Source organism: Panicum virgatum, chromosome 1K, assembly GCF_016808335.1.
Source record: "Panicum virgatum strain AP13 chromosome 1K, P.virgatum_v5, whole genome shotgun sequence".
NCBI lineage: Eukaryota > Viridiplantae > Streptophyta > Magnoliopsida > Poales > Poaceae > Panicum > Panicum virgatum.
Genome location: NC_053136.1, coordinates 2,657,124 through 2,683,398, shown reverse-complemented (window position 1 = coordinate 2,683,398; position 26,275 = coordinate 2,657,124). Strand labels below are relative to the sequence as shown.

The 26,275-nt window shown below is 57.1% G+C and overlaps 1 protein-coding gene across 3 annotated transcripts; it reads left to right on the top strand.

Moving 5' to 3' along the window:
• The first annotated feature begins 7,468 nt into the window (after positions 1 to 7,468).
• Positions 7,469 to 10,391, top strand: LOC120712150 (BOI-related E3 ubiquitin-protein ligase 1-like). 3 transcript variants are annotated; one of them, XM_039998027.1, is made up of 5 exons: positions 7,475 to 7,648; positions 7,775 to 7,887; positions 8,017 to 8,176; positions 8,783 to 9,135; positions 9,527 to 10,391. In XM_039998027.1, the coding sequence occupies exons 3-5, from the start codon at positions 8,029 to 8,031 to the stop codon at positions 10,079 to 10,081; spliced, it is 1,056 nt and encodes a 351-aa protein (XP_039853961.1). In that variant the 5' UTR covers positions 7,475 to 7,648; positions 7,775 to 7,887; positions 8,017 to 8,028; the 3' UTR covers positions 10,082 to 10,391. The 3 variants fall into 3 exon arrangements, with proteins under 3 accessions (XP_039853899.1, XP_039853961.1, XP_039853830.1); XM_039997965.1 differs by having other exon boundaries at positions 7,469 to 7,887; XM_039997896.1 differs by lacking the exon at positions 7,775 to 7,887 and having other exon boundaries at positions 7,527 to 7,648.
• Positions 10,392 to 26,275: the final 15,884 nt, after the last annotated feature.

Sequence of the window (26,275 nt, the reverse complement as noted above, 5' to 3'; positions counted from 1 at the left end):
TACCAGCGACCGTGCCGCGGATCATGGACGGGACGCTTTGTCACCTTGCGCCCCCCGTCCCCGTGCACCACCGACGCAATGAGCAAGGTAGCTATGGCTTGCTTGCCCCCCGTCGTCGTTACGGCTGCCCCCCGTGAACTTTCTGCGCTGTGGGTTAAGGTTAATCGATCGTGGCCGTCACGGGAGAGCAGGACAGGAAACGAACAAGCAGCGATGTGCGGATGGATGCTGCTGCCGGCATCCATCCATTCCATCTGTCAGCCGTGCAAGACCCAAGGGGGGAAAGCAACGTATCCTAGCTCAGGGCCGGGCCGGGGCCGGGCCGGGGCCCATGCATCGCGGTGGCGTGTTCATCGGACGGTCCAACCAAAGAGACGATGCTTGTTTGTGTATTGGTTCACGTAACCCAGCGGCCGGCCGGATTGATTACACGGGCTGTGATCGGTGATGATGAGCACGTGATGGAACAGGGCCCGTTGAGCGCCGGCAGCTAATAATTTAGTAATAATAATCCTGATGAAATCATGGAGTGTGCTAGTTTGGTGTGAGGTGCGCCTCTGCTGACGATCGACGACCGCCATGGCATGCATGATGAACCGAAACAACTGTGTTCTGGTGATGAGCGAGTTATTGATTACTTTTTTTTTCTAAAAAAACACATTAATTAATTTGACGATAACTGATACTGAGATCAATATATATGAGCGAGTTCGTCGTTGTTCTCGGTGAGTGCTCCTGTGAGATGGAGTCCACCACAAGGAAGGGAGAATTCGGAAGAACTACCTCGGATCACAAGCTACGCTCGCATCGTTAATTAGTTCTCGCTTTATCAAAACCCGCTATTGGTCGTCCGTCCTTTCCTTTGGATGCCTGCTGCGCCTATGCATGTGCCACTCTTCTACAGCATGCAAAAGCGGAGGATGGATGGATCTAGCCTTCTGAAATGCGATTACATATGTATCCTTTCATTTGTCTGACGAGGAGCCACGGCAGACACACACACACACAGACATGCCTCTGTCCTGATGGTCAAGCAAGCAAAGCTGGGAATGTTAGGATAAACTACGGAGTACTAGTACCGTCTCCCGCCTTTCTAGGAGGATCATATCTATCATGCTTTTGATCGCTATAAGCACCACCCTTGATCGGGCGTTTGGCGGCGAAAACGTGATTACCTCATACGATCCCCCATCCCGACCACGCACTTACTAGTGCACACATTACTGTGTGTGTGTAGAGAGAGAGAGAGAGGAGGATCTAGCGTCGTGCAACGCGATCATCCTTCATTTGGTTTGCCGGGGAGTCACGGGAAAGCCACCGCCTACCCTTCCCTTGAGACAGGTCACTATTCTGAGAGCAATTATTATAAGAGGCTGCAAGAAAACTAAATACTAAGGTGAAGGAGAGAGAAGAGGAGAGAGAGGAGAGGTGGGTTGCAAGCTTGCAGCCAGTTTAGGCACAAGAACCAAGAAAATTTGTGAGAGAGACATGTGGACCTTATATTAATAATGAAGGACTAAACTACTATACTAGTTGGCTGAGAGGTGAGCTATAAGAATCCTTATAGCCAACAGTTGGTTGAATTATTAACCTTGCTCTGATGGTCGAGGAAAGCTGAGAAATATTATTACTAGGACAAGGGAGTAGTATAATCCCCTGTTACCGTCTTTCTAGATGGATCCTGGCTGCTTTCGATCACTATAATCACGGCCCTCCGTTTCAGACGAAATGCGCATCGATTGCCCTTGATCCGATCCCCATCCCGAGCACAGACTCGATAAACAGCGGCATCATGGGTCAAAATGTATGCTAGTTTTTACCTCGGTGACAAAAGAAGAGACTGCTCGCTTAGATTACTATGGCGATCGTTCATCAGTAAATACAGTGCAAAAAGTTGCATGATACGGGCTCGCGACTTGCCGGCAACCCATGATCGATGCCATCCTATATTCCTCAGCGCCAAAGATGATAGAGAAAATTCTATGTATGCCACCGAAAAATGTAACTCATTTTATTTGTGTCATTAAAAATTAGCACATCCCCTCAATATTATTGTTTTAAATTTTTATCCCCTTTATGCCATTGCTATCAAAAAACACTAATGGATGGACATTTTTTCATCCCTTATGTGCCATCATTTTTAATTTTTACATCCCCTATATGACATTGTCGTCACTGAGTTTTTGACGGTAATGACATAGAGAGGATGGAAAATTAAAACAAAATATTGAAGTGATGTTCTAATTTTTAATGACATATAAGAGATAAATTACATTTTTCAATGGTATACGTGAAATTTTCTAAAGATGATGCATCCCAAATTTCGCAGGTCGCAGCGGCCTGGCCTGCGGTTGCAGTTCGTCCGCCGTGAGGTACAGGCCTTGTTTGGTTAGGGGTGGCTCTTTTAACCACTAATTAGAGGTATTAAATAAATTTTAATTATAAAATAATTTCCATAATTATGATACTATAGGCTAATAAGTCATTTGACCGCATGATTAGAGAATGATTATGGTCGGTTATTGTAGCATCACTATAGTCAATTATGATGGAACTTGACTCATTAGATTCATCTCGAAAAGTTACATCTATCTATAAAATTTTATAAATAAACTTCGTTTAGTACTACATGCATACCTTCATCTTTTTTAAAAAAAATTCAGAGTACTGCCACTTTGGAGCGCGACTGCGCGAGGGGGGTTGACGAAGCCCGAGAAAGTGACAGCACTGTACTTGGAAGCCTTCTCTTGCCCCGTTGTTGAAAAAGGTAGGGGAGGGAGCACGGGCACGAGGGAGGCGAGCCGATCGATGAATGAACAGGGAGAGAAGCTGCACCGCACTCCACTGCATTCCATTTCGGCATTTCCTTCCATCCAGCCGGGATTCGGCGAGAGAGAGGATTGTTTCGAAAAGTAGAGAGAGAGAGGATTGTCCGAGCTGGCAATGGCATGCATGGATGCGTGGCACATGTGGCAGCTGCCATGGCGTCTCCCTAGAGATTCTCCGCGCGCTTAAGTTATTTATGCATGGGCTATGTTTCATACTGGTGATTAAGTAGCCCAACGAGTGATTAAGTAGGGGTAAGTTTTCCCTTTCTACTCTTATTAAATAAATCTGGGGCTATGTTTCATATGATTACACACGAATGGTCGACTGGTTAGCACATCGAGTCTGGCGCTGGGGCCAATACGGTGCGGGTTCGAACTCCCGCAGCACACATTTTTTGCTGGTCTGTTTCAGTTTTGCATGGGCTTGCATGCATGGCGTCGCGCACGCGGACGCTGGGTACTTTTTTTTTTTTGCCTGGGCGCGCGGCGCAAAGAAGTCCGGCACGAGCTTGACTCCGGGACGAGCGAGACGCCGGCACAAAGGAGCCTTGCACTAGCGACGCGGCGACGAAGTCTGGCGCGAGGTCCGACGCGAGAGGAAGGTCCTCTGCGGCGTCCATCTGCACGGAGCCAAGCGCGGCGTCCATGTGCACGGAGCGGCGAGGCGATGAAGGAATGAAGGCGAGGCAATGAAGGAAGCCAGCATGCAGCGTTATTTACTCAGCGCGTGAGACGGGGGCAGTTACGAGGCGATGCGAGGAAGATACGGCCAGTTACGACGCGAGGCGTGCGACGGGGCAGTTACGGCGCGGCGCAATTAAGGAGGGGAAAAGACGTCCAAACTCCCCACGAGCGCGCAGAACGACTTCTATTCTGCTCTGGCATGCAACGCGCAGAACGACCTCTAATATTGATACGGAGGGAGTAATAGACTTTTTGTAAAACTGTGCATTCTCCTCTCTCTCTAATATGATTCGGCAGCCCTCCTGCCCATTATTCAAAAGAAAAAAGAGATTCTCCGCGCTCGGAAGAGACAAAACGCGGCTATCCACGCGACTGCCGTGCGTGCCCAAGCCCAAGGCCCCAAGCGCATGGAGCAAAGGAGGAACGAAAAACTGGACCAATGCAAGCTTCGCAAAGAAAGACGCGTGCTGCACCGGCACTGCTGTGGGTGCGCGCGCGTCGGGCACGGTCTGGGTGCGCGTGCGTGGGAGACGGTGCAGCGAGCGAGCCAGGCAGCACCACCACATTAAGTTGTCTGAAGTTGCGATCTCATCTCTTGTTAGCCGGCGTCTTTTGCAATCTAGAGCTTTGATCCAGTAGCAGCCGGCTGAGGGTCATGGGAGGCTATTTGAAAAAACTTCTGAAATTGTTCTTTTCAAAGTCTTTGTTGAGCGTGACCTTGTCCTTCCCACTTGCGACCAGTATATAGTATGTATATACTATTCTCTTTTTACGTCAACCAAAAAAAGTATATATTCTCTCTATCTTTGTTGTTGTTCAGTGTGTATTCTTCCCCTGGTGGCTGACTGTTTTGAGTGAGTACCTTGGGCTTTCAACTCGTTTGTAAGGTAGCACACGTTGCCTAGCGGGGTCGTACGTAGATACCATTCACTCCACGGGCCGGATGAATCTCTGGGAATCAGAGCACATCCGAATGACCATATGGGATGGGGCGCTAGACTAGACTATACGACTAAAAAGAGACTGCTCCAGTAGTGCTGCGTTGCTTTTGCCTCGTAATCAGCTACAGTCGTATCATCCGTGCCCCCCCCCCCCACCCCAACAATTTCCGATCCGTACGGGATCATTCAGGTCGTAATAATCGGGCCCTTTTGGCGACCTCGCGGCTAGTATTATTACTCCAAGCAAGTTTCGACCAATGCAAGACGTACCGGAAAAAGGTAGCATCATCAGCTGCTGCAAGATGGGGTGGGCATAGAGCTCGCGCGCGCATTCACACTTCACACTCTCTCTCGCTTGACGTGTCATCCACGTTAATTAGCAGCGGCGCCACGGCCATCCACCTTTACAACGTGACATCCGACGTGTCTGCCATGCATGCTGTACTCCCACCGTCCAACGCCGTTGCTTGGCCGCAGCCGCGTGCGGTGCGGGACACGGCGAGCGTCGACGCTGCCTAGCTGCCTGCCACGGTGCCACCCACTGCGCGCAGTCATCTTTTTCCTCGTCCGACCGAGATGCATGGTGCTACTGGCTCAAGGGCAGTTTTTTTTACCCTCACCTTTTAAAGTAGATACCATGTGGTTAATACAATTGCAGAGGAGGTTAGTAGCCATACACTTGTATTGCTATCTGTATTTTATCGCGTGGTACTACTGCCTGCTTTTTCTTGTCACCATGTGCTTAACACCATCGTTGAGGGTTTAATTAAGGTTTTTGGCAACGAATACTCATCCCATACCCTAAAAAGGCCCAATTGCAGTGATAGCTTGGGCTCACGCGCAGGCCCATCTGTGAGGGGGTCTGTCAACTTAGTGGGCTTACTTTTACCTGATTGCCTGGATGGCAAGCCTCCTCAAACCAGCTAGCTAGGCTCGTCGTATGAAGGAAGAAAAGCCTGATGGAGATTGAGCCCGGCCACAGCATATAAGCAGTTTTCTTTTTACCTAAAAAAGGCTACATGCACAACGCCACTACCCGACCAGGCAAACCACTAAGCACTCATCAGTATGTCATCACTCATCAGTCAGAAACGAACCGGCTGGTCAAGCCATGACGACCTTTACTTGACCCGGCCTGACCGACCTGGTTTGAAATGGCCATGACACGTTTAACCATCACTTCGAAAATTCCGGGGAAAAAAAGAAAAGGAAACTAACAATCCGCATGCATGCGAGCCTCAGCAATCAAATCACAAATCCCCGAAACTTGAAACGATCGATAAAGATCGCAAGCACGTACATACTAGCGCAGGAGATTGCAAAGATCCAACCGAACTGATCGAGAACAGACAGCACACGCATCGATTTTTTCAGTCAAATAATTGAAACTGCAAAAGGGGACGGATCGGAGGAGCAGTGCATGCGCAGACGTACCTGCAGGCAGTATCTCGGACTTCATACTGATCACCCCCCGCCAACCTCCCTCTGGTTGCGCCGCCCGACGAGATCCACCAGCTGCCCTGTCGTCGATCGAGAATACGACCCCCGGCCCGTTGGAGGGAAGCAGCTTGATCAACCTGAGGAGTTCATCTGATGATCTACGAGGATCCACGAATCAATGAACCGAAACAGACGATGATGAACTGATGGTTACCGGTGGTGATGGTCCGGTCAGGTGACAAGCGCCCAACCTTGACGACGGCGATCGAGAGCTAGGGACGATGACGGCGACGACGACAACCTCGTAGCAAGCAGCTATATCAATATCATCAGGCGGCCGGTTGAGGATGAGAGGGCCGAGCTAGTGGGGGGCAGCTAGCAAGGGGAGCCACACCATGACCATGTCACCACAACCTTGTGAGCTAGCTAGCGTCCGCCGCAAGCTGCCCGGCCGTATAGCAATATAGGCATCGCCACACTAGCAGTACCAGTCCACTCCCTCCTACTGCCGCTGCCAGTCGCCGCGTGCCGCAGCGCGCTTCGCGTGAGCCCCGGCCGCCTCCGCCGGCCCGCAGCGCATGCAGATCGAGTTCCGTGTGCTCCGGCAACCTAGCCACACGGGAACCGCGTTCTCTCGCGGCGTTTTTCCGGCTGCTCTGGTTTAGTATTTCCCTAGCTAGCTACAGCTACCGAGCTACGTACTGTGCTAGCTCTAGCTGCTGTACATGCCAGGGCGCGCGGCACCGCCCTTGCTCTTTCCCATCCCGGTTCCTCTGCTGAAATTCGGCTAGCCTGAAGAGACGGACCAGGCGGTTGCAGCTTGGATTAAGGAAGCAATGCGAGCCTCGCGGTGAAACCGCTGGCGGCCCTGCATCCGGCGGCTGCCTGCTTCTGTTACTGCTGCAATGGCGCCGGATGCCGCATGCAAAAAAAAAAACGCGTTCCTTGCTCACTGCCTGTTCACCTCTAGCTCAGGAAAGTCGTGCATCTTCCAGTTCCTGCTCACATGGATCGTTCCGTCGATGGAGAGGAAAGCAGCTCGGTAGTTTTCAAAAAAAGAAAAAGGAAGGCAGCTCGGATAGCGCGGGGCCCAAATACATCCGGAGATCAAGCACAGCCCGTGTGGACGGACCCGCCGGGCCGAAGGGGCCCGGTTTCTTTGGCAGTGGGCCAGCCCAGCAACCGGCCGAAACAGAAATTCGTTGCGGCGGGCCCGGTGTGACGTGGCTCGGGGGCGGGCGTGGCAACCGCTTGGAGAGGGGCGCTCCTCCTCACCCCTACTCCTCGCCGGCTCGCCCTGCCCCCCATTAAACTTTGGCCTTGTTTGGTTCATGCTTGGATCCATCCCACAGCTCAAACCAAACACATCTCGTGCTAGAATCCTAGCGTCCTGCAGACTGGGCCCGCCCGCATAAGGCCTCGCGTACACGAGCCGACAACCCGAGCCGCACGCCCACCCCCCGCTTAGGTACATATAGCAAATATCTGATGCTTCTGCTAGAAGCTTCTGCCCAGCGCGACCTAGCATGGCCTAGCGCGCTAGAAAATGAGCGCATTCCAAACAAGGCCTTTTGCTTGCGCTCGCCGCAATTAAAAACAGGCAATAAATCACGGAATTCCCAACGCTCCCTCCCTCCCTCTCTCTCTCGCGCGCGCGCGCGCCGCGGCGGCGGAGTCCCCAATCCAAATCCCCCATCCCATCCGCCCCGCGCCGGCACCGGGCACATCGGCGGCGGCGGCGGCGAATCCGCTCCGGTGCGTCGGCTCCTTCCCGTCTCCCCCGACCCAATCCCGCCGCCTCCGCCCGCGGCGGCCCCCAAATCGCATTGCGGATTCGCGGCTCCTCATATTTTTTTTTTCTTGCGCGCGTTCTTCGATCAGATCGTCGCGATCGGATCGGCGCGGGTTCGGTTCCACTTGAGCGGCGCGGATTCGCCCCCGATCCGAGGGCGGCGGCGGCGTCTCGGGGGATAATCTGCCGCGGCCTCCTCCTGGTACGGGGAGATTTTTTTTGGTTGTTGTGACAATAAATCCGTGGCTGCCTGCCTCGGTACCTGCGTGCGTGGCGATTGGAGGTTTGGGATTTCTGCGATTTACATCCACAGCACGTTCGTTCGTCGCAGGAGAGGAGCGGAATGGACGGGGAGGCGTTCCGGATGGGTGGCCACCTGGGCGCTTCGCACCCCTCTGGCGCCATGGAGGATCCGATTCAGAGCCAGAACCAGTTCTTGTTTAATGCCAAGTCCGCGCCGCTGCAGCTGCAGCTGTTCGGAAGCCCCGCGGGTAAGATGGATAACGCGTCTGCTTACTCGTCGTTGCGTGATTTTTCCCGAGTCGAACCATATCTATTTACTAGCAGATTTGATAGTGGAGGCTATGAGCCATTTCTTTACTAGCAGATTTGTTAGCAGAGGCTATGATGATTTAATTTGGGTTGTGGCTAGGACCAGAACAAATTTGTGGGTAACTTGTATTTGCCTGGATGGAGCCAATGTTGGTGCACTAGTTCTACAGTTCCTTAAAAAGTTTGTTACAAGAATGCTTGGGCCATCAACATTTGCAAGCACTATTTTCCATCATACCCACTTTTCATTCAGTTATATCAGTACCATCTAGTAATGTCTGTAATGCAAGTACGATTTCATCTCACACAAGTGTTGATGAGAGCCATTTTGACAACTTTAACAATAAAACACCCCCTGCTTGCTTGTAGTCATCATTTTCATTGTGGCGCTATCTTGCTTTAGCATAGACCCACACATTACCATCTATAGCTCCAATGAAACTGGATAACTGAACTATGTCTTCCTACCATGTCAATTAACTTCCGTTCATTTTTTCCTGACTGAAACAAAAATTCATTTACCTTTGTTTTTTTTGTCAATGCAGTCCCGGCGGTTGGTCCTTCTGGCTATATTAATTACATCGGAAACAACCACTTTTCTGTTATGAACCAAGCAAGGAACACAAACATTGATACAGGGAATGAGAAGCAGCTGAAGCTTCAGATGTCCTTGAACAACTATCATCAACAGGATGCTGATCAATTGGCACATTTTGGCAACCCAAGTGCTGTGTCAACTGGTTTAAGGCTGTCCTATGAGGACGATGAGCACAATTCGTCTATCACATCTGGTAGTGGTAGCATGTCCTCGTTGCCTACCACGACATCTCTTGTTGATGATCTTATGGCTGAAATCGACAAAGAAAACAAAGAGATTAGCTATTACTTAAAATTTCAGGTAATATTCAATGCAATTTCATTCGTATTCAAATCCTAGATGTGGTGTTTAACTGTTTATGGGACAGTAAGGATAAAATGAACCAAGTAGTTGTTTAACAATTTTTTTCCCTGGTCATTCCGTCATGGAAACACTGTCTGTGCAGTTCCATGTTGGAATGGTTGAGCTAACCAGATATCCTGTTATAATTTCAGCGAAGGCTGTAGGTAGAGCATTGGTATACATTGTTATATGCTCGTCTCTCTATGTTAAAGTCTAATGTGATATATCACTTACTTCTAACTGTTCAGAGTAACTTGGCTTTTGAACCATTAACATTTCTGATTGTGTTTGGATCAACTGATCTCTGCTGGTAACACACTCTCACTTTGTGTCTCCTTTTCCCCCACAGGCTGAGCAAATCGGCAAGCAGATGAAGGAGGTGAACCAGCGGCGGATGATATCTTTCCTGGCAAATCTCGAACGAGCAGTAGGAAAGAAGCTGAGGGAGAAGGAACTGGAGGCGGAGGCCATGAACAGGAAGAGTAAGGAACTCAATGAGCAGATAAGGCAAGTCGCCCTGGAAGTCCAGTCGTGGCAGTCAGCTGCTCTGTACAACCAGTCGGTTGCCAACAGCCTCAAGAGCAGGCTGATGGAAGTGGTGGCACAAAACACCAACCTGACAAGGGAAGGCTCTGGCGACAGCGAGGAGGATAACGCAGCCTCCAGCCAGAACCTCAACGCTGGAGCACCCGGGGGCTTCTTTCAGTCCAGCCTCCTCGGAGACCGGAGCACGAAGGCAACTGTCGGGCTGGGGGCCTGCAGGTGGTGCCGCGGGAAGGAGGCGTCGGTGCTGGTGATGCCATGCCGCCACCTCTGCCTGTGCGTAGATTGCGAGAGGGTCTCCGATGTGTGCCCCGTGTGCCGGTTCCCCAAGAGCGGCAGCGTCGAGATCAACATGTCCTGACAAGAATCCTATGTACGTCAAAGCGCACTGGACAAGCAATATACACAGTAACTAGATGGTAAGCGTGTTCAGTGGTGTACATGTTAGCATGGTTTTTTTTCCCCCTCTCTCTTGAGAAGTTCTGGACTCGGTCCAGGTGTAAGGTCACTTCACCTGCTTGGGGTTTCAGAAGGTAAAAATCTTCAGGTTTGCATCTTGCAATCCGTGTGCGTTCTACACTGCATCCCCTTCTATTCTCTGGTTTTGCAGATAGCATTTTTGGTTAGGCCTTGCTAGCAACAGCAATAGCAATATATCCGAAATGGATCAATGATGCCATGTTTCCTTAGGTTTTGCGTCCTTTAGGAGACTAGGAATGAGTTTGATGTTGCGCCACTGACTGGGTAGTCCTTGTTTCCGTTGTTTCCGTCGGATTGCAGTTGCAGCAGTATCGGCGTTCCGACCCGTGGGGCCTGAATCTCAACTAGTAAATTAGTAAATGCTGCGTGTTTCCTCGTCCCAGATGATGATGCAAGAGGCAATCACAGTAACGCACGGTTTTATCCTGGTTCCGGCCGCGGGGCCGTACGTCCAGCAAAGGGGGTGTGCGAGGGCACTGTATTATCTTGCACCCGAAGTGCTCGTAGTAGGGGATACAAGCGAGGCGAGAGAGGGAGAGAAGCTCCCAAGTCTCTGCTAGAGGTGGAGTTGGTTGAGATGAGTGCTCAGTCGTGCTGAGAGTCCTCTGAGGGGGAGTTCAGAGAACTTACTTCCAACCTTTGATTGGAGAGAGTCGATCAGCCTGCGCAAAAGGAAGCCCACCCTCTCCTTTTATAGTTGTAAGGAGGGGCGGCGTACAGGAGTGTAGGGGCGCGGAAGTCGTCGTTTTCCCCCGAATTGCGGGTATAGTGGTCGAACACTGTAGAAAGTGTACTGTGGGAAGGCGGCGCGCGTCACTGTCGTCCTGGGCTCCGTCCTTGGCCCTGCGAAGATTGTGCCCGTCGTCCCGCAGAGTCCCAGCGGTAGTAATGGCGTGGGACGGTCCCGGACCCCCTGGTCGGGGTGCGAGCGTGCGCACTAGAAGGTCCGGGGGCGCGTGGAAGTCCCGGACCCCACAAGAGAGAGGTCCGGGGCCCTGCCCACGCATGCAGAGTGCCCCTCCCGGAAGGGCACGTGACATCGCCAGACCCCTTCCCCAGGGGGAGGTGTGTTCGAATGGTTGATGTCGGCGTGACAGTAACGGGGGCGGCGCCAACTTGTCTTGTACCGCGTTGAATGCTCCACAGGGCTGCTACAGCGGCTGGGGTGGCAGAGCGGTGACTGGGGTCAGTGGACGGGACGCCGGTCACATCCACTGCGGGAGTGGCAGTCTGACGCCGCCCGTCCTTTGAGCCGTGGCGGAGTAGCTGGCCTTTAATGCCTTTGTACGGCGGTCGGTTGGGCGGCGGGGCCATTTGTCCCTTGTGCCGAGAGATGGCCTCGAGCGAGGCGGAGATTGGCCACCCGCTCGAGGGCAGGTCCGCTGTCCTCGAGCGAGGCGGAAACGCGATTGCGCGGTCGAGGGTCCCGAGGGGAGCCCTCGAGCGAGGCGGAGATGAGTGACCCGCCCGAGGGTAGATCCGCTACCCTCGAGCGGGGCGGAGTTTGTTCGGTGGGCCTGAGAGGGGCCCTCGAGCGAGGCGGAGATTGGCCACCTGCCCGAGGGGGATGTGGCTGGGCCACATGCTGGACTTCTTTGAGTCCTTTCCTTTCCTCTGAGGGAGAAATAGGCCGTGGGCCTTCGTGGGCCCAGTTGCCTTAACATATGTTTGTGTTTTTGAAAGTGGTTTTAGTACCTCAATTAGGGTGTCCCTAATTGTGGCACCCGACAGTAGCCCCCGAGGCTTTGGTCGAGTCAAGGGATTCGGCCAAAGGGTATTTCGGCGATTTCTCCTTCGATGTGATCGGAGACTGCCGTGCCCCCGCCAGGCGCGCCTGGGCGCCGGCCCCGCGGATGTGACAACTCGTCAGACGGGGTAGTGCGCCTGCGGGCAGGGTGCTCGAGGCGCGTGCCCTTTTGTTTGTTTGTTTGAAGGACGAAACGTGTCCGTGTGATGAGGGGGGGCCAGGGCGACGGCGGCACCCGCTGCTTGGCAGCTGGTGCTTTCACCGAGCTGTCCCGCGCGCAGGGCCTTGGCCCTGGCATTCCTGGTTGCTTTGTGGCGCGCCGTTCGAGGGCGGTCGGCCTGAGCCGTCGCTGCGCCGCTCAGCGTCCAGGAGCCCAGCTCCGCTTTATTTCGTTTGGTCGTGTCTCGGCGCGGGGGCCGAGGATATCTTTTGCTCGTGGTGTGCTGTGTCGTCACGGGCGATACAAGCCACCGCTCTTCGACAGGCTTGAAGCTTTACGCCCGGCGCAGCTATAAATAGGGATCGTGGGGTTCCCTTTCCTCTCCAACCTCCCAGCTCTTTCTTTCGGCATTGCCCAATTCTTGTAATGTTTCCTTTGCCTTTTTGTGACCGCCCCCCAGATGGGGTGGCCTGGCTTTTTTAGGCTTTTGGCGCTAGAAGAATGTTTGCGAGCGGTTGGGGAAGACCGGAGTGGGCGTGCGCACCATCCCTCAGCTTCAGTGGGATCAGCAGAAGAGTATTGGGCCCGTGGGGTCCTGCTCCTGCGATGTCCCCTGGCCTGAAGGGGGATGGAGACGCCTGACCGGGGCGCTGGCGCCAGGTTCGGCGGCTGTTTTTCGCATCGTCCCCCCCGGCGACAAGGTTGCTCTCGGGGAGACGGTGCGGAGGGCGCTGTCCGCCAGCTTGACCCCCCGCGCGGTCTTCGGTGGAGGAGACGCTAGAAGGCTTGCGAGGAGAGCGTCCCGCTGGACCCGTGAGGTCTGGGGGCCGCTTCTCGCATCCCTAGCAGCCCCGCCGCTGCGTCAGCTAGGGGCTTGGTGCCTTTCTTCGTCGCTCGCTCCTCCCCAAGACAGGGAAAATTGCCACATAGGTGGCAAGGTGTTTGTATCTTTCGATGGCTTCGCGCCGGTGACCCTTTGTAATCTTTACTTGCATTGAGCAATAAAGTCCCCTTTCTCCTCTGCGGGGAGGATTACCGAGGGTATAGGGGTGTACATAGAGTTACGACCCTCGAATATGTGTGAAGTCTCCTTCGCGGGGGCGCGTCAATGCACCCGCGGGTGTAGCCCCCGAGGCCTTGGAGGAGCGTTTGTGCTCGTCCAAGGGCTACAAACGTCGTCCCACTGGGTAGCTTTACTGGGATGGCCGTCCAGCGTCTTTTCAGCCGGCATCGGCACTTTTTCAGCCGGCCTCGGCACTCTTAGTGCTGGTTCGGCGATCTGGCGTTCAGCTTTAGCCGTTAGGGGGACGTACGCTAATAGCGGTGGGTTCGGTTTACGCGCGGAGCTTCATAAGTGATGGTTATCGATTTATTCGAGGGTGTGGTTTTGAACCGTGGTGTGCGAGGAGCCCCCAAGCCTAGGCCCGTGTGAAGGCGTTCAGGGGAAACCCTCGACTTCAATTTCGACCCTCGTCGCCCTTCCGCAGGGAGGAGGGGTGAAGCGCACCATGCTACCCATGCCCGGGCCACGAGCTATGGCTGCTTCAGTGAGCTATTAGCGGGTTGTTCAAGTGGACGTCCGTGCCCCGTTCGATAGGGGTCAGCTCGTGGTCCATAGACACGTCTCATAAAGCGCTCGCGAGGGTTCGCTTGGCGGGGCTCGAACCCATTCGGTAGGGTTCGAGGGCTCGATGCTCTCCCTCGATGGGATCCCCCTTCTAGGCACCCTCGACTGGCCTTGAACACTGCGTAGGATGTCTCGAACTCCGCGTTCGAGGGTAGCTTGTACGGCACATCCCTGCAGTCCCTGACTCTGGTGATCTGGGGCGCCTGTCGAACCCCCTGAAGGGCCAGGCTTCGATCCCCTGATCAGTAAGGCCTCGAAATGCGATTCCTTCGAGGGTAAAGAGACCCCTGAAGGAATATTCCGTCTTGGTTTGAAATGACGCAGAGTCGCAAGTCGTGCGCGCGGGTCTTCCGCTAGTGGTGGGTGAACGTGGCCCGATTCGTGCGGTGCGGCGTGGGCGCGCCTTTTCAGGCGTCGGCCTCGGGCAGACGGAGCGGCGTGGGCGGCGGCTGACGGATGGAATAACACAACAGTCGCGTCGCGCCCGCCGGTTACCGTGCCGCATTTATCGCCGCGTGCGCGCGTGGGGAACTCCGCGGTCGTGGGGCCCACCCGTCAGTGATAGCAAAATCTACCGCATTGAATGCGGTAGATTTGGGCCGTGGCTGTGGGTGCGCCCCACGTGGTACATAAATATGGAGAAGAAGGGGATGTTTTGGGTTCACCTGGCCATTTGCCTTCATCCTGTTTCGCCTTCTCCGCCTCCGTCGCCTCCTGAACCCATAGCCTAGTGCGAGAAGGAGAAAAGGAGAAAGAGAAAGAGAGGGGAAGAGACTTAGCCATTTCGGAGCCTTCCTTTTTCCATCCCCCTCGACTCTCGGAGATGTCGGATATCCAGGAGCCCTTGCCATGGGGGAAGTCCTCCGCCACCGTCGCGGTGCTGGAGCAGCTGGTCGCCGATCGGCTGCTGCCGCGGAACCCCGACGCGGGGGCGCCGGCGTGGATTTCCCCGCGCCCGGACGAGTCTGAGCCGGAGCCCCCGCAGGGCTATGTTGTGAGCTTCGTGCGCCTCCACGAACGGGGCTTCGGCGTCCCCGCCAGCAAGTTTATGAGGGCGCTGTGCGAGTACTACGGAGTGGAGCTGCACAATTTCAGCCCCAACTCCATCTCGCAGGCGGCGGTCTTCGTCGCCGTCTGCGAGGGGTACCTCGGCATCGACGTCCACTGGGATCTCTGGATCCACCTGTTCCGCGGCGAGCTCTTCGTCGAGAACGCGCGGAACCAGCCAAGGCGGTTCGCGCGCGCCGGTGGCTTGACGTTCCACGTCCGCCCGAACCGGCGGAACCTTTACATCACAAGCAAGATGACGACAAACAACTCCGGGTGGAGCCGAGGGTGGTTCTACCTTCGAAACTTCAGCGGCGCGCTCCCGGCGTTTACTAACAAGGTTCTTCGGGAGCGTCCGGCGAAGTGGGACTGGGGGGTGTCGCCCCCAGCCCAACAAGCCAGGCTCGAGGGCCTTACCGATGCGCTGGCGCGTTTGGCGAGGAAGGGATTGACAGCGGCGGACGTCATCGCGAACTTTCACCGGCAGAGGGTGATCCCTCTTGTGGAGAGGGCCCTGCCGATTTACCGGCTCATCCCCGGGAGCAAGGTCGAGGGCTCGAGGACGTGGAGCAAGCTTCTCTCCCACACCATCGCCGCCCGAAGGGCGAAGTATGCGGTGGCGGAGTTTCCCCAAGATCCCGCGGATCTTTGGAGGATCAAGATGCGTCCCGAGCCGGGGTATATTTTCCTGGTGAGTTTTGGCTTCGAACTCGTCGTGCATCGTGTAGTTCCCCTTTCCTGACCCCATCTGTGTGTATTGTACAGGGTTTGAGATGCGGCACCTCGAGGCCTCCGGTCTCAGAACAGCGCCTGATCAATCGCCTCCACGCGGAGAAGATGAAGAGGCGGAAGGACGCGGTGGAGGCCAAGGCCGAGAGGAAGAGGAAAAGGAAGGCGGCGCACGACAAGGCGCGCCAGCTCGCTCGGGCGGAGGGGAAGCCGCGACCCGCCACACCTGAGTCCTCGGAGGAGGACGACTCGGAGGAGGCCTCGGATGCCGAGGACCGCGCGCCGAGGGGGGACGGGGAGGGCGCGAGCCCCCTACCGTTCTACCTGTGGGACGAGGAAGAGGGAGCAACCGTGGCGCCAGATGAGCCGAGGGCCGTAGCAGGGTCATCGGCGAATCCCACCCTCGAGGGTGCGGTACGGGGGTCATCCTCGCCGGCGACCGGCGAGGGGTCGCCTGCGCCCCAGGTGCTGATCCGCGGCCACGAGGCCGCGACGGGAGAGGAGTCGTCCGCGCTGGCAGCCTCGAGCCATCGGGCTGACACGAGGGGGGCGCCCCCGGGGCAGTCTTCGAGGGATAGCCCGATGCCCCAGGCTCGAAAGAGCGCCACGAGGAAGAGGAGCATGAGTGCTCGATCTGGGTAAGCATTTTGGATTTCGTTTTTTGTTATGTACTTGGTAAATTTCTCGATCCCGCTCAACTCGTGCCTCTTGACTTCCAGCCCCGGGGCCGTTCCCAAGGATGCAGTGCGGCTTGCCCCGGCCAAGGCTCTCAAGACCGGGGCTCGCAGCACTCCGCACACGGCGCCGCAGCCCCCGCCCGCCTTGGATCTCGAGGCGGCGGCCGCTAGGCTACGGGAGGCAGTGGCCCGAGGGGCCCAGGCGGCGCAGCAAGCCCGGGAGAAGGAGGGTGACGCTGGTCAGAGTGACGCCGGCCACCGTGGCCCCGAGGCGGCTGCTCAAGCGGCCGACGCCGAGGAGACCGGCCAGGGCGGTGCCGGTGGCGCCGCCCAAGCGGTCATTGATGTTGAGGCCGGTCAGGGCGACGCAGATATCGCCGCCCGGCCGGACATAGGAGGAGAAACTGGCGGGGGCGCGCAGGAGCACCCTGCCGGCCAAACTGCGGAGGAGACCCCCGTCTTCGAGCCTTCGAGGGCCGAGGGCGAGGGTCTCGCAGAAGAAATGGCGCAAGAGGCGCCAGCGGTAGAAGGAGCCCCCATCTCGGAGCCCACCGAGGCCCGAGACGAGGGTACCGCCGCGATAGTGCCCGTGCCCACGGCGCAGGGGGGCGCAACGGCGGTGGTGGAGCTGCCAGATAGCAGCGAGGAGTACGGGGACTCGATGGATATCGACCCCGCTGCTGCGGCGAGCGCCGCCGCACATATTGCCGAGTTCGCGTCGGCCAGCGCGGGCGTGCTCGAAGCGGGGGCGTCGGAGGGGAGCCACCTCGGGGTTATCGTCCCGTCCGGTGTCCCCTCAGAGTTCCTTCGCAAGGAGCAGGAGGAGGAGGAGGCCTGGAACAAGCAGATGGGCGTTGGGCGCGAGATCTTGCAGGCCCTCGACCGCGCTTATCAGCTTCATCAGAACGCGGATTACCAGGTCAGCCAGGTAAATATTTCCCCCCGAAAATTGCTCGGATTCGGTTTTAGCTTTTACGCGTCCTCACCCACACCCTCCCCCTTTGCAGCAGCTGAGGGAAATCTCGCGCCAAAAGAGCGTCGAGATGAACCGGCTGTACTCCCAGATGAGCCAGCTCGGGCAACACAACGCCGAGCTGGTGCTCAAAAACATCGACGCCAACACCAAAATGGCCGATCTGGGAGCGCGTCAGCAGGCGCTGGAGGAGGAGCTGGCGCGGGTTGCTGGTGAGCGGGATGTCCAGAGGGCGGCAGCGGAGGAGAAGGCCCAGGAGGCCGAGGCACAAGCTGCCGAGCTGCAGCGCCTTCGGACGGCGCTCGAGGAGAGAGCTCGGGAGGCGGAGGCGCAGAGCGCCGAGCTGCAACGCCTCGGCGCCACTCTTGAGCAGCAGAAAGCCGAGCTCCTCCACAAAGAGGTGGCCGTGGTTGCGCTCGCCGGGACCCTCCAGGAACAGGGTGTGGCCCTCGAAGAGAGGGAGGTGGCCCTCCAGAACATGGGGGCTAGCCTTAAGGAAAAGGAAGCCTCCATTTCCTCGCTCGAGGAGGCCGCCCGTACCCAGAGGGAGGAGGCGCAAAAGAACATGGCGGGTGAGTACCTTCGATTTTCCGTCGTTTTGCTTTCTTTCGTGGCTAATGTTGATTTCCTTTGCTCAGAGCTGAGGCAAAAGGTGGCGGATGAGACCGCGGCGAAGGAAGCGGTCCACACCGCGCTCACGGCGGTACAGATGGAGTTTGCTGAGCTGGAGCAGACCGCCGTGAGCCACTCAAGAGCTCGAGGGGGAGGGCGCCGTCTCGGGCAGTTCGGTGATCAGCCGCCTGCGCGCGCTAGGCGGCCGGATTGCCGAACACGCCAAGAGTACCTTCCGCCTCGGTGTCCTGCGGGCTCTCGCCGTGGCCTCGACGCATTACCTCATGGATCTCCAGAGGGTGTCGTCGGGGTACGTCGTTCCTGATGATGCGGATGCGGACGCCGCGTCGGTCATCATGGATGAAGCTGACGCAGCCGCAGTGGAATTCGCCACCGTCCTCGCCGAGAAGCTCGAGGCAGACATCCCTCCCATCGCTGAATTCGACGCCCCTGAAGACCCGCAGGGGGGGATGGATGCCTGTAGGAAAGTTGGGCCTCGAAGCCCATTGTAAATAGATTAGTGTTTATCATAGTCGCGCCTTGTAATCACACTTTATGAATATAAGAGATTTGTTTTTGTAATTTGAATGTGTGGCCCGTCGAGGCCTTGTGTGTTCGAGCCTGTGTTTCTTTACTTTACTTCCGTGTTCTTCGTATGCGACTTAGATAAACATCTGCGAGGAAGTTCGCGTTCATAAGCAACGTAGGCGTAGGGTGGTGAGGGGGGTGCCGTATCCCGGAGGCGTAGGCGGCCCCACGACTCGGCCAGCCCCGTACCGTAGTTGCTTACGCCTCGCATCTGTTTTTTCCAAGGATACGAGAAGCTTAGGGTCGAGACAGAGATATTTCGAAAAAACATTGGCGACTTTTTGGGGACGTTCGGGGGTTCCCCCCGTAGTAGCCCCCGAGGGAGGCTCGGTTTTGCCGAGGGTAAAGCCGAGCATACCTCGATGTTCGTGCGCGCCCGAGCCCTCGAGGGTCGGGAATGTTCCCAAAAAGCAATAAGTAAAGCGTACTTCCTTATTATTTCGGGAAATTGAAAATGCGAGTACGAACAATATACAAATAGCTTGAAATGCTAAGGACAGAAATGACGTAGCTGTTGTATATTCCAAGCGTTGGTGAGGACTTCGCCTTTTTCGTTGGCCAGCTTGTACGTGCCGGGCTTGAGCACCTTGGCGATTATGTACGGTCCTTCCCATGGAGGTGAGAGCTTGTGGCGGCCCCTGTTGTCTTGTCGAAGCCTTAGCACCAAGTCCCCTTCGTTGAGGTCTCGGCGCCGGACCCTCTGCGCTTGATACCTTCGCAAGGACTGCTGGTAGCGCGCAGAGTGGAGGAGCGCCATGTCTCGAGCCTCGTCCACTTGGTCCAGCGAGTCTTCGCGAGCTCGCTGGTTTCGTTGCTCTTGATATGCCTTGAGCCTCGGCGATCCGTACTCCAAGTCAGTGGGGAGGATAGCCTCGGCACCATGGACCAGGAAGAACGGAGAAAAGCCCGTGGCTCTGCTCGGGGTCGTCCTCAGGCTCCAGATGACCGAGGGTAGCTCCGTGAGCCACCTCCGGCCGAACTTGTTCAGCTTGTTGAAGATTCTTGGCTTTAGTCCTTGGAGGATCATGCCGTTGGCATGCTCCACTTGCCCGTTCGTCTGTGGGTGTGCCACAGCCGACCAGTCCACACATATGTGGAAGCTGTCACAGAACGCCAAGAACTTCTTGCCTGTGAACTGGGTGCCGTTGTCGGTGATGATCGAGTTCGGGACCCCGAACCTGAAGACGATGTCGGTGAAGAATTGGACTGCTTGCTCGGATTTGATCTTGCCGATGGGTCGAGCCTCGATCCATTTGGAGAACTTGTCGACCGCCACCAGCAAGTGGGTGAAGCCCCCGGGCGCCTTCTTCAGCGGACCGACGAGGTCCAGCCCCCACACGGCGAACGGCCACGTGATGGGGATGGTCTGCAGAGCATGGGCCGGAAGATGTGTTTTTCGAGCATAGAACTGGCAACCCTCGCAGGTCCGCACGACGTCGGTGGCGTCGGCGACCGCGGTGGGCCAGTAAAATCCTTGCCGAAACGCGTTGCCCACGAGGGTACGTGGCGCGGCGTGATGGCCGCAGATGCCAGCGTGGATGTCGCGGATCAGCTCCTTGCCCTCGGGGAGGGGGATGCATCGCTGCAAGACGCCCGAGGGACTGCGCTTGTGTAGCTCATTGTCGATTAGAGCGAAGGACTTGGCCCTCCTGGCGAGGCGCCGTGCCTGAGCACGGTTCGAGGGTAAGATCCCTCGAATCATCCAGTCAAGGTACTGGACGCGCCAGTCTCGCGAGGTGGGGGCCTCGTCGACTTCCATTGCTTCGGCCTCGTCCGCGGAGGTGGTCCCAAAGTCAATGTCCATGGGCTCGACCCCGTCCGCCGGGGGGTTCCCGCCGGGGGACCCGGTGGACGAGGGGCCCGGCTCCGGCGGGTCCTTGAATTCGGCGGAGGGCTTGGCGATGTCGCGGGCGAAGATATTCGGGGGGACAGTGGTCCGCCCCGAGGCTATCTTGGCCAGTTCGTCGGCATCCTCGTTGTACTTGCGCGGGACATGATTGAGCTCGAGACCGTCGAATTTGTCTTCGAGGCGGCGCACCGCGTTGCAGTATGCCTCCATCTTCGGGTCGTGACAGCTGGACTCTTTCATTACTTGGTCGACGACAAGCTGAGAGTCACCGCGCGCGTCGAGGCGTTTGACGCCGAGCTCGATGGCGATGCGGAGGCCACCGAGGAGGGCCTCATACTCCGCCATATTGTTCGAAGCAGGGAAATGCAAGCGGATCACGTACCGTATGTGTTCTCCGAGGGGTGAGATGAATAGGAGGCCGGCACCGGCGCCAGTTTTCATCACCGACCCGTCGAAGTACATAATCCAGCATTCGCCCTGGATTTGTGCTGGGGGTAGCTGAGTGTCCGTCCACTCAGCCACGAAGTCAGCCAAGATTTGGGACTTGATCGCTCTGCGGGGGGCGTAGGCGAGGGTCTCTCCCATCAGCTCCACAGACCATTTGGCAATTCTACCCTCGGCTTCCCGGTTGCGGGCTATCTCTCCCAAGGGGAAAGACGAGACAACGGTGACGGGGTGAGCCTCGAAGTAGTGGCGCAACTTGCGTCGAGCTAGCACTACTGTGTAGAGCAGCTTCTGAATCTGCGGATAGCGTGTCTTGGTTTCGGACAACACCTCGCTGATATAGTACACCGGCCGCTGGACGGGCAGAGCCTGACCCTCCTCTTGTCTTTCAACCACGATCACCGTGCTGACCATTTGGGTCGTCGCAGCTACGTACAGATAGAGGGGCTCGCCGTCCGTAGGTGGCGTAAGAATGGGAGCATGAGTGAGCGATGCCTTCAGCCTTTCGAGGGCTTCTTGAGCTTCGGGGGTCCACGTGAAGTGCTCGGTTTTCCTCAAGAGTCGATACAGGGGTAAGCCTTTCTCACCGAGACGCGAGATGAAACGGCTAAGGGACGCTAGGCATCCCATGACCCTCTGTACCCCCTTCAAGTCTCGGATCGGTCCCATCCGAGTGATGGCCGAGACTTTGTCAGGGTTGGGTTCGATGCCCCGCTGGGAGACGATGAAACCCAAGAGCATGCCTCGAGGCACCCCGAATACGCACTTCTCGGGGTTAAGTTTTACCCCTTTGGCCCGTAGGCAATCGAATGCGATCCTGAGATCGGCAACCAGGTCGTCCGCCTTCCTGGATTTTACAACGATGTCATCGACATATGCCTCTACGCTCCGCCCGAGATGGTCTCCGAAAACGTGGAGCATACACCGTTGATAGGTAGCTCCGGCGTTTCTGAGGCCAAAGGGCATCGTAACGTAGCAGTACATGCCAAAAGGTGTGATAAAAGAAGTCGCGAGCTGGTCGGACTCTTTCATCTTGATTTGGTGGTAACCGGAGTAAGCATCAAGAAAGGATAAGAGCTCACATCCCGCAGTAGTATCTACAATCTGATCAATTCGTGGCAAGGGAAAGGGAACCTTCGGACATGTCTTATTTAGACTAGTGTAGTCCACACACATCCTCCAGTTTCCACTCTTTTTCTTCACTAATACTGGATTAGCTAGCCACTCGGGATGGAATACCTCTTTGATGAATCCGGCCGCCAGAAGTTTCTGCAACTCCTCGCCGATCGCCCGGCGCTTGAGCTCGTTGAAGCGTCTTAGGCGCTGCTTCACCGGCTTGGAGTTGGGTCGGACATCAAGAGAGTGCTCGGCGACCTCCCTCGGTATGCCAGGCATGTCCGAGGGGCTCCACGCAAAGATATCTGCGTTGGCGCGGAGGAAATCGACGAGCACCACTTCCTATTTGTCGTCGAGGGTGGCGCTGATCTGCAACACCTTGTCATCGGAGTGGCTTGGGTCGAGGGGTACTTTCTTGATACCCTCGGCGGGCTCGAAGCTTCCGGCGTGTCGGTGCGTGGAGTCTAAGGCCTCGCTCGCCATTTTGTCGAGGGTGGCTGCGAGGGCCTCGTCCTCCGCTTGAGCTTCCGCACGCTCAACGCACTCGACGTCGCACTCGTAGGCGTGCTCGAACGAAGAGCCGATGGTGATGACGCCCTTCGGACCCGGCATTTTGAGCTTGAGATAGGTGTAGTTGGGGACAGCCATAAACTTGGCGTAGCAAGGACGACCAAGGATGGCATGATAGGACCCTCGAAATCCCACCACCTCGAAAGTAAGAACCTCCTTGCGGAAGTTGGCAGCTGTGCCGAAGCATACAGGCAGATCGATCTGGCCGAGGGGTTGGACTCGCTTCCCCGGCGCAACGCCATGGAATGGCGACTTGCTGGGGCGAAGCTTGTCCAGTCCGATCCCCATGAGCTCCAAGGTAGGGGCGTACATGATGTTGAGGCTGCTGCCTCCGTCCATGAGCACCTTGGAGAAGCGAGTGTTGCCGATGATGGGATCGACAACGAGCGGATACCGTCCCGGATGCGGGACGTAGTCGGGGTGGTCCTCGCGGCCAAAGGCGATGGTATCCTTCGACCAGTCGAGGTAGGATGGCGTGGCTTTGGTAACGGAAAAGACTTCGCGGCGCTCACGCTTGCGCTGCCGAGAAGTCATATTCGTCGTTGTTCCTCCAAAGATGAAGAAGGCGTTCTCCACTGGGGGGAACTCGTCATCTCCACCTTTGTCACCAGCATCCTTCTTCTTGTCCTCGTTGCGATGCGCGACGCGGTTGTAGTATTTCTTGAGCATCTCGCACTGCTCGAGGGTATGGTTGACCGGGCCCTTGTGGTAAGGACACGGCTTCTTAAGCATGTCGTCGAACTGGCCACCACCGCCTCGAGGGGGGCCTCGAGGTCCCTTGCGGTCTGGGGTAGCTGCAAAGGCCTCCTCGGAGTCCCCTGCCTGTCTTGACCCGCGCTGGCTTGGTGGGACCGGCTTCTTTCCCTTCTTCCCCCGCTTCAGTTTCTTGGCGGGGGCATTGGGTTTGACGCTGCCGCCCTCCGCGGGCGCATCGTCTTTGGCTTGCTCGATTTGTCGTCGAAGATGGCACCAACCGCTTCCTCGCCGGCGGCGTAGTTGGTGGCAGCGTCGAACAACTCATTGGTGTTAACGGGTCGGCTTCTCGCAAGCTCATGCACCAAGTTCCTGCACGTCGTACCCTCGAGGAAAGCGTTAATGACCTCGACGTGGGTGACGCTGGGGAGCTCGGTGCACTGCTTGGAGAAGCGTCGCACGTAGTCACGCAGGGACTCGCGGGGCTTTTGGCGACACCCTTTGAGGTCCCAAGAGTTCCCAGGGCGAACATACGTGCCCTGGAAATTGCCCACGAAGATGTGGACCAAATCGACCCAGTTGTGGATCTGATCCGCAGGCAGGTGCTCGAGCCACGTTCGTGTGGCGTCAGCAAGATGGAGAGGAAGGTTGCGGATGATGGCCGCGTCTTCCGTCGCACCGCCTAGCTGGCATGCTAGGCGGTAGTCGTTAAGCCAAACTGCAGGATCAGTCTCGCCCGAGTATTTGACGAGGGTGTTGGGTTGTCGGAAGCGCGGGGGAAAAGGCGCGGTTCGAATCTCCCGGCTGAACACCCGGGTGCCCGGAGGCTCTGGTGACTCACCCCTGTCGTGCTCGGGGTCGAAGCATCCACCCCGTCGAGGGGTGTACCTCCTGCCGTTGATGACGTTGCGGGCGTCGCCGTCGCCAGCGTGCCCGCGAGTGTCACGGATTCGCTCCCTTACGGGAACTCTCCCGATGCGCTCGTGCACCGAGGGTGTCCTCGCGCCGGGCGCTACGGCTGCTTTGCCCTTCGCCGCTGGGGGTGTGTGCACGGAGACCTCATGGTCCTGGTGCGCAGTCCCATCACACTGCTCCGGGGCCTTCGAGCGCATGCGAGACGCAGAACTCTCGGCCTGCTGCACGGCAGCTTGCTCGATGAGCTCCTGTGCCTCGCGGCGCAGGTTGCGGCCCGAAGGTGTCGATGGCTCGGGCATAGCTTGGAGTAGGTAAGCCGCAGCGACGAGCTTCTCGCCCGCCGTCTTCAGTTCCGGAGATTTGTCGACGTTGTCGTCGGCCAGGATGCGCTCCCGGGCAACACGTCCCGCCGCCTGGGCGTGTGCACCAGGCACGGCACGCTGCTGCTCGAGTGCGGCGCGTAGCTCCTGGGTTTGTTGACGCTGCTCGTCGAGCTTGGCTTGAAGCTCTTTGAGCTGCGCCAGCTGGGCCTGTCGCGCCGCCGAGCTTGACGAGGAAGGCGCTGCAGGCGGGTTCGCTGGTTGCTTTGCCCGCGCGTCCGCCCCGGCTTCCTCGTCGTTGCCTGGGGCGTTGTCATTTTGCTCGTCCGCAAGGTCCACCATGAAGCACTCCCGGGAAGGATCGAAATCCCCCTCGCTGGAGTCTTCGGAGCAGGTGAGGCAATAGGCCGTCGCCAGCTGGAACGCGCGGAGAGCGTCGGGGTCGCGGGCCCCGGAGTAGTCCTCGGCCTCCTCGGCTACGAAGTTGGTCATGAAGAAGTCGATGTCGTCGGCGATCGAGCTCGCCGTCTCGGGGTAGGATTCGTCAGGAGATGACGCGATGGGGCTGCGAATCGATCGAAGATGATAACTCGGCAGATCCCCACGCTCGATGAAGTCAGCGACGGTTGACGAGGCGTGGGCGGCAGCGTTGCGCATCCCGAAGGGGAAGGGCGACGCCGAAGTCGAGTCCCCCCTGGGAGGCACTAGTGTTGCCGCAGGCGATGGTGCCGGCGCAGATGACGCCGAGGCACGCGATGGCGAAACGGTTGCCCCATTGGTCGTGATGCTGAGTTGCGACACGCTATCCTCGACCCACGTGGGGGAGCTGTGGCGTGCCGCACGACGCCGCTCCGCGCGTGCTTGTCGCGAACGCTGACCCGAGCGCCTGTTGCACCGGGCTGGCAAAGTCGGAGTGATGAGGTTGCGTTCGGAGGAGAGGAGCTGCATGAGGTAACCGTTGCCGGTTGTCCTGAACTCGAGACTCCCGAACGAGATCGCGCGTCCCGCTGGAAACGGATCCGAAACACCCATAGGGTATGGGTTCGATCTGCTCGCCATTCCTGGAGATCAAGTGGGAAAAAGAGAGAAAAAGTCACGCAGCGCCCCTACCTGGCGCGCCAACTGTCGGCGTTCCGACCCGTGGGGCCTGAATCCCAACTAGTAAATGCTGCGTGTTTCCTCGTCCCAGATGATGATGCAAGAGGCAATCACAGTAACGCACGGTTTTATCCTGGTTCCGGCCGCGGGGCCGTACGTCCAGCAAAGGGGGTGTGCGAGGGCACTGTATTATCTTGCACCCGAAGTGCTCGTAGTAGGGGATACAAGCGAGGCGAGAGAGGGAGAGAAGCTCCCAAGTCTCTGCTAGAGGTGGAGTTGGTTGAGATGAGTGCTCAGTCGTGCTGAGAGTCCTCTGAGGGGGAGTTCAGAGAACTTACTTCCAACCTTTGATTGGAGAGAGTCGATCAGCCTGCGCAAAAGGAAGCCCACCCTCTCCTTTTATAGTTGTAAGGAGGGGCGGCGTACAGGAGTGTAGGGGCGCGGAAGTCGTCGTTTTCCCCCGAATTGCGGGTATAGTGGTCGAACACTGTAGAAAGTGTACTGTGGGAAGGCGGCGCGCGTCACTGTCGTCCTGGGCTCCGTCCTTGGCCCTGCGAAGATTGTGCCCGTCGTCCCGCAGAGTCCCAGCGGTAGTAATGGCGTGGGACGGTCCCGGACCCCCTGGTCGGGGTGCGAGCGTGCGCACTAGAAGGTCCGGGGGCGCGTGGAAGTCCCGGACCCCACAAGAGAGAGGTCCGGGGCCCTGCCCACGCATGCAGAGTGCCCCTCCCGGAAGGGCACGTGACATCGCCAGACCCCTTCCCCAGGGGGAGGTGTGTTCGAATGGTTGATGTCGGCGTGACAGTAACGGGGGCGGCGCCAACTTGTCTTGTACCGCGTTGAATGCTCCACAGGGCTGCTACAGCGGCTGGGGTGGCAGAGCGGTGACTGGGGTCAGTGGACGGGACGC

What these genes read in the sequence shown, in the direction of transcription:
- LOC120712150 (XM_039997965.1), top strand. Translation starts at nt 8,029, where the DNA reads ATGGACGGGGAGGCGTTCCGGATGGGTGGCCACCTGGGCGCTTCGCAC. An exon ending in GCTGTTCGGAAGCCCCGCGG is followed by an intron (nt 8,177 to 8,782) that starts GTAAGATGGATA and finishes TTGTCAATGCAG; the next exon opens with TCCCGGCGGTTGGTCCTTCT. An exon ending in GCTATTACTTAAAATTTCAG is followed by an intron (nt 9,136 to 9,526) that starts GTAATATTCAAT and finishes TTTCCCCCACAG; the next exon opens with GCTGAGCAAATCGGCAAGCA.